The sequence below is a fragment of the Eurosta solidaginis genome, chromosome 3 (genome assembly GCF_040869045.1).
Source record: "Eurosta solidaginis isolate ZX-2024a chromosome 3, ASM4086904v1, whole genome shotgun sequence".
Taxonomy (NCBI): Eukaryota; Metazoa; Arthropoda; class Insecta; order Diptera; family Tephritidae; genus Eurosta; species Eurosta solidaginis.
The window spans coordinates 285742563-285753429 of record NC_090321.1 but is presented as its reverse complement, the minus strand read 5'-3'; the positions used below and the strand labels follow the sequence as shown (position 1 = coordinate 285753429).

Here is a 10867-nt window from a genome sequence, read left to right as displayed (position 1 = left end):
ATATGGAAGGCAAATGTTTTGGCGTGCTGTTGCCGATGCCATCATTGACCCTAAAACGGAAATCATTTCACCAGTAAAGAAAAGTCAACGACCGGTCGCAGTTGAATTTGAACTAGAAAGTTTTGCAATTTTTTGTCAACTCTATGAACTTAGTTCAAAGGAAGCGGAGGAGCAGAAGTCCTTAAGAAAAATGTGGAATGATGAGCATGAAAAGAAATTTAATGAAATCGTTGGTAAATATGGTGGCGTGGGTCCTAAACTAGCTGAGGCTTTGACTTGTCTGCAAACAACTTTACAGGTCAGAAATTAATTTTTTTTATTTATTATGCTTGTGAGATAATTCAACGATTTTTTATCCTTTAATGTAGGGCTAGCCTTACTCTTCCTTACTTTTTTCATCTGCATCCTTAATTCTGCATTTCTTTCTGCGCCTTCTCCCTTTTACTTTTCCGTTCCCTCCCTCTTGATTTCCGACTTCCTGTCCCGATTTTCCAGTTTCCTTCTTCTTTCATCTTTTACAATGCGATCCATATGCCCAATTCTATCTACCGCAGGTTCACTTGATTCCACGGGTTCATTTGATTCATATCTTCCGCCATTTCCAGAGCCTTCGCCAATCTCCAGCTTCTTTTGTGGGCCTACGGAGCCCTTGAGTCTTCCTGCTGTTGTTAGTTCTATGTTCTTGGCAACAAGCTCTACAGGTGGGGTGTGCAGAATGGCGAACAGTGCTGCTGTCGGGCTTTCAAGACCCTAGTTATACCAATTATTGATATTTTGCAGGGGGTATAGTTTCTTTTCTGAAAATAATGCCCCCTTGTTGGTTCTTCTCAGATCCCTGTGAGATTGTGTGTTCCTTTCATAAAATATTTTCCACTGAATAAGAAACGGTGTACCATGAACTACAAACACATTGCATACCACCCCGTGACCGGTAGAGTTTAAGAGCACAAAATGAGGGTAACTAAGGTTCTTCTTAACTGAGGTCTAGTTCAAATTAAAGCCGTGTACACCTGCTGTGTTTGGTAGAGCAGGGGATACGATATGAACCAGGCATAACAGTAGTTGTTGTGTTAACAGGCAAAACAGTAATATCTTGTAGTGGTTATCAACGAAGTAAGCCGACTTTATGTTGATTTTACTTCCCAAAGTCCCAATGAAACATACGAATAGTTTTTTGTGTGCTATTTATGACCAGTTAATTGGACTGTAGTCCGCCTTTCATATCAAGACGAATCCAGGCCTTCTCCAAAAGACATTGTTAAGCTTAATGCAACCATCTCTTTCACGTCATCTCCCTATGGGAACGGTGTTTTGAGAAGTGGCTCGAACGACTTTTCACAATAAGTGACAATTCCACACTATCTTTCTTCCTTAGTCTCTGGACTATATGTCCCCTAGATAGGACTTTCCTCAACTTCGTTGGAGCGCTCGATGAGGCTCTGGCGACCTCCAGTTCCATGAAACTAAGGGTTGGGGGGAGGGACGGCCTAGAAGGGGAGTGTTTTTAACGCTTCAACAACAACAACATGTCAGCACAGAAACTATACTTCTATAACACTTTCCTTGCCCTGATTGCACTATATTCGACCCAGCTCTCCATAACTTTCCACAAGAATATCTTTTACTCGCCTTCTTAGAAGACTCAGCTACTTTCTCCACCTAAGTAAATTCCGTTTAAATTATGTGACAGATGTCCCAGATTGTGCGGATTTTCGGCTAGCACACTTTTTTATGACAAAATTTAGCAGCAATTTAAGAGCCCTTTAGACTTTAGTCCTTTCTTAATTTTTTTCTAAATTTGGTAAACACTCATTTTTGTTTCACCCTTAGAAACTATGCGAAAATATTGTGCTTTACGATCGATTATGTTACATGCAGGAATTCGCAAGGACACAACCAAATTTAAAATTGAATGTGAAATTCCAGAAAATTTTAGATGAGAAGTTATCGCCTCGTTGCTATGCCTTAATGGCGGAAAAATTAGAGACTTAATGGTGTTCAAAGAGAAATTAATTGGCGAGCTACAAATAAACATACAAATATATAGAACATTTGGGTGGCTCTTCATAAAATTAGTGCTTTTTGCAACGAAATTAATGATTGAACATCGAGAATATTAATGTTGATAAAGCTGACAATTTTAAAAGAATAAATTTATGCAAGCCTTTCGCCAAATCATGGAGGTTGTTTGAAATTGGTGTAGCCCTAAAAGGACTAGTTATCATTTGTATGGAAAGTAAGTCATTATAATGTAATAGAAAATATATACATACATTAAAGCGTGCGATGCATGGAGTAAAAAAGAGTTGAAAATGTGCACCCGGGTTTGAACTCTTCCGTTATGAGATGCTCAAAAAATAAAAAAAATAAAAATTTTCAGTACCCTGTACAAGCAGCAAAATTTGTCTTTTCAATATGTAATTTATATAAAGTTTTTCGACTTTCACTTTTAACTTATTTGCGCACATAATGACATACGATTTATATCCGAACCCGTCCTTACATTATTATACATTTTTTTTTTCGATGTATGGCCCGGTTTTAGAAATACGTCGATAAAAGCTGAACATGAGCAGATAGGTTAATGATTTCTTCGGAAAAATTGTCCCCGGAGTGAATTAATTTACAACAAGTATCACTCATTTAAATCAATGATCACATAGATAAGTTATAAAGAAAAATAAAACAATTTTTTATTTTAACACTGTGTGGAAAAATAATTTGTTTCAGTTTTTGAAGTCTCCACGCGGTAAGTATTTTCGGGGGCACATTTTCAATTTTTTAAGCGATACGCGCTAATGCACATTCATCTGTATTGCTTGAGCCCAAAAGAGGGTGAACCAAATAGAGCTAAAATTAGACACATTGAAGCATACGCGCATTTACATAAGTAAAACTGTACTATAACGTTATATTTTCTCTTTTGTTTTAAATACAATATTCCCCCCCCCCCCCCCCCCCCCCCCCCCCCAGAACCTTAATAAATATTGGGCGTGCTTAATTTGCCAGAAATTGAAATGCATTTTTTAGATTTCCGTAAAATTGAGATTGAATGAAATATTTCTTATCTTCTTTTGTCTGCTTGTCTAGCGAAAAAAGGTAAATAATAAATAAGTGAGTTTTGCTTTTTCCGCTTATTGCCGCAGATATGCCATGGTTTGTGAATAAAATAGTTGAAACATGGTGACCTTGCAAAACATAAAAAAATTCTTCATATCACCAATCAACTTCATTTTTTTTATAAAAGTTCCGGAACACACCTAATATGTCGTTTCATTTATGCAATATCAGAGTCACTGATGACCTGATACGAAACTTTTATTCTCTCTCAATTCGTTTCCAGGAATGGGGCTCGAAATCAGCTGTCTGTTCATTCAATTGTAAACAAAAATTCTTCATATCACCAACCAACTTCATTTTTTTTATAACAGTTCCGGAACACACCTAATATGTCTTTTCATTTATGCAATATCAGAGCCACTGATGACCTGATACGAAACTTTTATTCTCTCTCAATTCGTTTCCAGGAATGGGGCTCGAAATCAGCTGTCTGTTCATTCAATTGTAAACAAAAGTTCATTCGTTGTAAACAAAAGTTCATTCGTTTCCAAGAATGGGGTCTGAAGTCAAATTATTCATCTCTTTTTTTCCTTTTTTGATTGCTGCAATAGATATAGATTCAAAATAACTCCACTTAGTTAAAGCCACAAGTGAAACTCTCTTATCAGAAACAATTAGCTTCTACCTTTGAGCTGTATAAAATCATTTCTTGATTGTTTTTTGTTCGAATTCTTTCAATTAGTTGAGCTAATTTGAGTGCTTAAAGATAAATTCGATACGTTTATTTGTAATTATGTCAAAATGGTGTTCTGAAGTTAATCATTAATTTATATTACTGACTTCCATGGCAAAAATGGATTTTGAGCTTTCGGCCATGATCGCCCCCCTCATCTGGAGACCTGTATCCGCCCCTGCTTCTTGTACACATTTTGCATTTCATTAAATGGACTCTACGTTTTAAATGGTTTTGATATTCTTTTCTTTTTATTGCTGGCATGTATGTAATTATATTTCCTGCGACAATAATACAACAATAGATTCTCTGAAACAATGCATAATAAATCCACATATGTATGTATGTTTGTAAAAATGTGTACATTATGGTGCCGGTTGAAAAGCAAATGAACGAATTTTTCCCGTCTAACCATTTCAGTCGACGATAGGGAAGTCTGAACTTTTACCCCTGTGAGTGAGAAATGATATATTCTACTATAGTATTATCTTTTTTAGGTGTTCCATTATTCAATCCAATTTGTTTTCTTATTTAACCAGAATGTAACTGTGTTAAGATACATAAAATCGAACATTGGGCGCTTCCAGCGAACACTATTTTTAAACGGTTTTATTTAGCTTGATTTGACAGGCTGGCTGGCTGGGAAGAATTTTGTAATTAAAATTTGAGTAAGTTCTCGATAGGCTACAAACTGGAAACTTGGAATATAGTTCAGAACCCGATGACAATGCAATAATAAGAAGAAAACTCCGATAGGTGGCGCATGGATCGAAATATTTAAAAAAATCGTATTTGTGGTTCGATTTGGCTCATATTTGGAGCAAATATTACACAGTCCGGTAGAAGTGACATCAAAATATGTTGGAGTTCGAAGAGCGACAAGCATACGTGGCGCAGAGTCTAGTAAAGCCTTTGGAAGGATTATGTATTGAGGGCTTAGAGTATAACAAATTGTCAGGAAAGAGTCCGTATAATAACGAGTCACTAAATGAACTAAATAGAATGAGAAATAATAGGCAATTAAATAAAGACTAAAAACTTGAAAATAAAATAATTAAAAAAAAAAATTTAAGTTAAACGGTTTTATTGAAAACAATACTTACATGAAGTAATAATAATACTAAAAGCTAGAAAATAATTAGGTAGGTCCTAGGTACTAGTCATCACACTCCTTATCAATCTAGGGCGTTGATCAGACAATTAAATAAAAGTATTGGGCGCGTCAAATTTGTATTGATAGTCATATATAAGACCAACTGAACTTTAATCAGGTTATGCCCCGCCTCACATTTTTAGAAATTTCACGCGTCAACGCTTTTATTTAATTGTCTGATCAACGCCCTAGATTAATGAGGAGTGTGATGACTAGCCCCTAGGACCTACCTAATTATTTTCTAGCTTTTAGTATTATTATCACTTCACTTTAGTATTATTATCGCGCCCAATGCAAAAAAAAAAAAAAAACAAACAAAAAAAAACTCTGCTAGGTGACGCAAATATCGATATATTCAAAAAAATCGTGCTTGTGGTCCGATTTGGCTCATATTTTGAACAAATATTACATACATTCCGGTAGAAGTGACAAAATACAAAATACTTTGGAGCACATAAGTTCACATTCAAAATTATAAAACAAATTTTAAAATTTCGAAAACGGTGATCATTTAATCTTACTTTTATTTTTGCTTAATGAACAGTCAAGTCACCCATCACTAAGTGAAAGATTATCCATAACTTTCTGGGCATCCTGTAAAACATCTGTCATTAAAATAAATAAACTATTTTTTAAGAATACCTGACCAATTGGGGCCAAAAAATTTATACTTTTGGCTAAATTATTTAAAAAAATAAATTTAAGGCGCGATAACCTCCGAAGAGATCTAAGGCCGAGCTTCTCTTCCTATTTGCGTCGTGCTCCTTTTTTTTTTTCCCTTCAAATTGGCCGTACGGGACCTATATGTTTTATGCCGACTCCAAACGGCATCTGCAAGGCAGATAAGTTTTCACTGAGAGCTTTTCATGGCAGAAATACACCCGGAGCGCTTGCCAAACACTGCTGAGGGGCGAAAAATTTTCTTCTAATTGAAAAACCTAAAATTTTGATGTTGCTTTGCGGGGTGTGAACCCAGGGCATACGGTGTGGTAGGCGGATCACGCTACCACCACACCACGGTGGCCGCCATAGGCTAACTTATTTAGTTACAACATTTTTGAGTTCCCTTTTGGCCCACTTGCAGAACGGCATGTTAGCTTATTCACTCAGAGTTAACCTGACATGAGGCGTTAAACTCATACAGTTTTGAAGTTAACGCTGAGCTTAAAAAAAAAATAACTTGCCGCTCTGCAAATCGCCCATAGTGTTTGAAAAACTGCCAGCATAGCTGCTGCGAAAATTAAATTTTCTCTTTGGTTTTGTGACTGTGGTATGTTACGCAAAAAATATATCTGAGGCGGATGTCAGACGATGAAGCAATGCTGTCAGTACTGGATCACGATCCATATTGATGGATTTAAAAATTTCTAGATATCTTGCGATCCGGACCACGTTTAGCATGAAATGCTGATGGATTGTGGTACGTGAAATCCATCAATATGGATTGTGATCCAGTATCGACAGCATTGCCTCCTCGTGTGACATTCGCCTAAAGCGGAGTACAGCCAAACTAATGCTTCCGTTTTGTTGTGCTATTACTTTACCGTGATTTTTATACAGTTTAGTTTTTCATCTTGAAGGATGGGTTCGGAATCAGACTTATTGATTTTCTACACAGAATATGCGATGCGAAAAAATTATTGGTAAGTCTCAAGTTCAGGCTGTCATAGGAGCTGTTCGGTTATAGGGTAGCCTCCTCTTCGAGATTTGTGTCAAAAACAGGTATTTTGCAATGTTGTGCGAATGAATGAAGATTCTCCTGCTCTGAAGGTAGTATTATGAAAACCTGCCTATGCAAGCAGCAGGAGAGGGATGAAGTATAGAAAGATCTAAGATACATTGGGGTCTCTTATTGGCGCCAGGCGTCAAAAAGAAAAGTGACCTTAGCTATTTGTTAGATTACCACAATCGTTAAAACTGTTATGGGCCAAATATAAATAGGTGGGACATATCTAGTTGTACGGCAAGTACTGGGGTACAGTTATCGCAGAGGGCGTAACGTTGTTGAAAGCTCCCTCAATGTCGAGAAAAGCTATGAGTCTGAAGTCCTTGTACCCTAAGGATTTCTCGATCTGGGATCCGACTGAATGCAAGGCCGTTTCCGTGGACTTCCCTTTCATGTACGCATGCTGGAATGTCGATAGCTTTCCCTCCAAGGACTCCCTCAGTGTAGAGTCCATGAATCTCTCGAGTGTCTTCAGCTGGAAGGATGTCAGACAAATCGGTCTGAAGTCTTTAGGGGTCACGTGACAAGTCCTTCCACCTTTTGGTATAAAGGTGACCCTTGAATCGTCCCAACCCTGTGGAATATGGTTAAGAGCACAAACTCCTTTGAAAATGTTATACAACCAAAAAGAACTCAGCTCGATTGTTTGCTGGAGTTGTACCGGGGCCAACCCATCCGGTCCTGGCGCTTTGAAGGACTTGAACGACATTATAGCCCATTTAATTTTACCCATAGTAATGAACTTCCCCTTATACGGTTAACCAGTATGAGTCTTACTCCAGTTCATTACTTCATCACCAGCGCCCGGAAAGTGCGTACTCAGGAGCAGGCAAAGGGTGCTGTCCGCCGAATCCGGCCATGTCCCATCAGATCGTTATCCCGGGATACTTTTTGGAGCACCAGAGAGCACCTTTCTGCGCCTTGATCTCTCAGACACCGTCTCCATTCATCTGATTCATTATTATTCAGGACAGTTTTGGGATCGACTATTGGGACTATTCGGTCATCATTTCTAAATTATTTTCAGAGATCAAATCAGAACTGTTTGCTGAATCGAATCGGAGTGATTTTGAGATTTTTCCCGACAAATCTAGAAGTGTTTTCGAAATCATTTACAGTGCCATTTCGCGATCATTTCGTGGCTCTTTTTGTAGCCGCCGATTAAGGTTAGGTAATTTTTAAATTAGGAAGAAAATTTCATCCGGAGTTCGAACCAAATAAAACATAATTTGTTTTGTAGTTTTGCAAGCTATTTGCGCTTAGGTTTTTATTTTATGTATAATTACAATATTTTATTTTGCTTATCTAAACATATACATATATATATATAGTAGTATTCATTATAAGTGAATCATCCAATATAAACAAGTTAAGCTGCGCCTGGAACAATAATTATACATCTGGTAATAATAATATATCATTTATTTGTTTAATCATATCATACGTATACATATTATTAAATTTATGTACATATGTATGTATGTATTTCCTATATATCTCTACAATTATCACACAAAAATTATTTCAGGATGTTTATTATGTCGACTTACGCTTTTTAAGCCGCAAAAATATGATCGTATCCACCTAAAGGACCTCATGCATAATAACCGAGCATTTGTTCTGACTTAATTTTTTAAGTAAAAGTTGTCTTGTTTGTTTTTGCTACAGAGACAAAATTCTCAGATTTTGCACAGAAAATCGAGCCTAAGCAAATAAACACTTTTTATGCACAAATCCCATAGTTGGCATGTGATTCTTGAGTTATCAATGAAAAAAAAATATATATATATATTTACAATTCGGCGTGAAGATGCAACCCTACATACAAAGATTGATTCAAATAATCATTTTGTAACTTCATTGTTTGTGTTTATTTATTTGTGTATGGGTTGTTATATCTTTGGTGAAAATTAAAATTTATCCAGCCCTTTTGTAAATTTTAATTCCACCTCTTAAGTGTTCGGTGTCCATATGTATGTATAATTTTGTATGTTGTTCTTTTATAGTTAAGTTAAAAAATTAGAATTTTTTTTAAATGTAATTTTGGAAGCGTTCCTTTTTAGTCTTCATTAATTGCCCGCATTTAATTATTTAGTAGACTTTTGATTTGTGTATTTTTTATTTTTGCTTGTCTTAACAAACCCAATTTTTACTTAAAATTTATTCTTGCTATTTTCGTGGTCGTATGATTGCGTGATCGTATCTTCGTTAAATGACCCAGGGTTGCTAGAAACCTTAGTATTCCAGTTGTTTTGATTCATTTTCAACTCTTGGACAAATTTACTTCTCTTCTACGCTGTGCGCAACCGTCAACTGATTTATAATGTTGTTAATTTCATCGCTAGGAAATAGAGAAAAGAATATTAAACAACTTTTAAAGTAAAAATGTTTCAAAAAGTATCTTAACTAACTTTACACTAAAGTTTTTCTCATTGTAAGTTTCTTTACATATCCTAAACTAGCAATATAGTGATATAACGTGTATGAAAAAGGAGCATAAAAGGCAAGAAGGGTTTTCATTGTTATCTTACGACCAAAGCGTTTATGTAAATCCGCCTTCAGTCACTCGAAAAATAGTTTTACTAGGGGTATTCTCACTGTCAGGAATCCATAGAAAAGGCAGACAGTTTTCGAGTTTACTGTCAAAAGTTTTCTACATGCAACCCCACAAAAAACGTTTGTGATAAATTTTCTATGGTTTCTACCGTTTCTATACTCAATCCCATGTAATCAAATAATAGAAAATTTATAAGAACAACAAATTTCTGTGCGCAGCAATTTTTAAAATTTTTTAAGACGGCTTTAGGTAATTAAGAATTCCACTCGGCAGCTGAGTCTGCTCTTACACAGAATGCCGTCGCGTTAGCTATGGAAACTCTGGGCCCGAAACACTACCGCTTACAGCGATATGCTTCTGACTAGAAGTGGATGGCAAGCGGGCTACTGAAATTATTGGGTTCACCAAGGAAGGGCTCATAGGGATTGGGGTTTGACGGGTCACAGTTTATTCGGAGTCTATGGTATACATTTTAATAGACTGGGAAACCCATTCTCCTCCCACAAGATGAATGATGATGAGGTAGAATCATCGAGTCCCTTTATACTTTATTGTCGAGTTTTTGTCAGAACTAGAGGTCTTTTATAGGGCCGATATCGGTCTTTTTAGAAACTTACGTCAACGTAATTTTATGGGCTATCACAACGGCCCATCATTTTATCTAAGTGAACTTCCCCCGCTGGGATGGCTGCCACTCAACCTAACCTAGTAATTTCACTCCCTTAACAAAAGGAGGGGTTTCATTGTATAGATTATTTTAGTTAATATTGCAAGTCGTAGTAGCAAGAAAAGTAGAAATTGATACGATTACATGCCCTAACAACACTCAACTCACTGGTTGATTTAAAAATATTTTCGCAACATACAAGGAACATCCATGCATACTTACATATTACGACACCGATAGTAGTTTCTGTAGCCAGTAAATACGCAGGACATCATTGAAGGCGATTGTAATTGAGACTGTTGTTGTTGTTGTTTTTCTATTAAGCTCTCACCATTCGCATGCTGCATAGCCAAACCATCTCCATTATTAACGGTATTGTCATCAATTGTTTGTTGATTTTGTTGTTCGTAAGGTAAAAAGAGTTCGGCCGCCGAATTGCCTTCAGCTCGTTTGCCATAACGAGAGCCAAGAAAGAAACGATCATTCCGTGGCACTACATTTAATCGGCGTATCTTTGAGGAGCTGAGTGCTGTGCCTGCTCCCGAACGACCATAACGACTACCCACAAAGAACGAGGGACGCTTATGTAGTGTTAGTGAGTCTGTTATGTGATGATAGAATGAAGAAAAGATGTTTTTAAATTAATCTTTCAATAAAGATCTTTTAATAATTAGTCAATTCTTTGCTATAATATGGTAAAGTGATTTTTCATTTTGTTCGATCAAATAATAGTCTTTAATTACATAATACCAATTTCACACAGGAACTTTATTGAATCACAAATTCGTTTAATGCAATAATTAAGTTTTCTTTTCCCGTTTCCGTTTCTCCCTTAGCTTTGAATGAAATCAAAATAAAATGCATGTGCAGCTATTCTAGTGTTTGAAAAGCCTACTATTTTTTGCTTCGAAAATAAAGTTTTGCATTTTTTGTTTTTTTTTTTTTTTTTTTTTTTTTTTGGTGAGCTTGTG

At 36.3% G+C, this 10867-nt stretch overlaps 1 protein-coding gene across 2 annotated transcripts in view; it reads right to left on the bottom strand.

The window, feature by feature from the left end:
• Nucleotides 1–7937: 7937 nt before the first annotated feature.
• The window catches only part of RYa (RYamide), a 76929-nt gene continuing 73999 nt past the window's right edge, over nt 7938–10867 (bottom strand). For both annotated transcript variants that reach the window (XM_067776920.1, XM_067776919.1), the window contains exons 3-4: nt 10119–10497; nt 7938–9013 (exon numbers count right to left, since the gene is read on the bottom strand). In XM_067776920.1, coding sequence (XP_067633021.1) covers nt 8953–9013; nt 10119–10497 — 440 coding nt within the window. In that variant the 3' untranslated portion in view covers nt 7938–8952. The remainder of the gene's footprint in view (nt 9014–10118; nt 10498–10867) is intronic.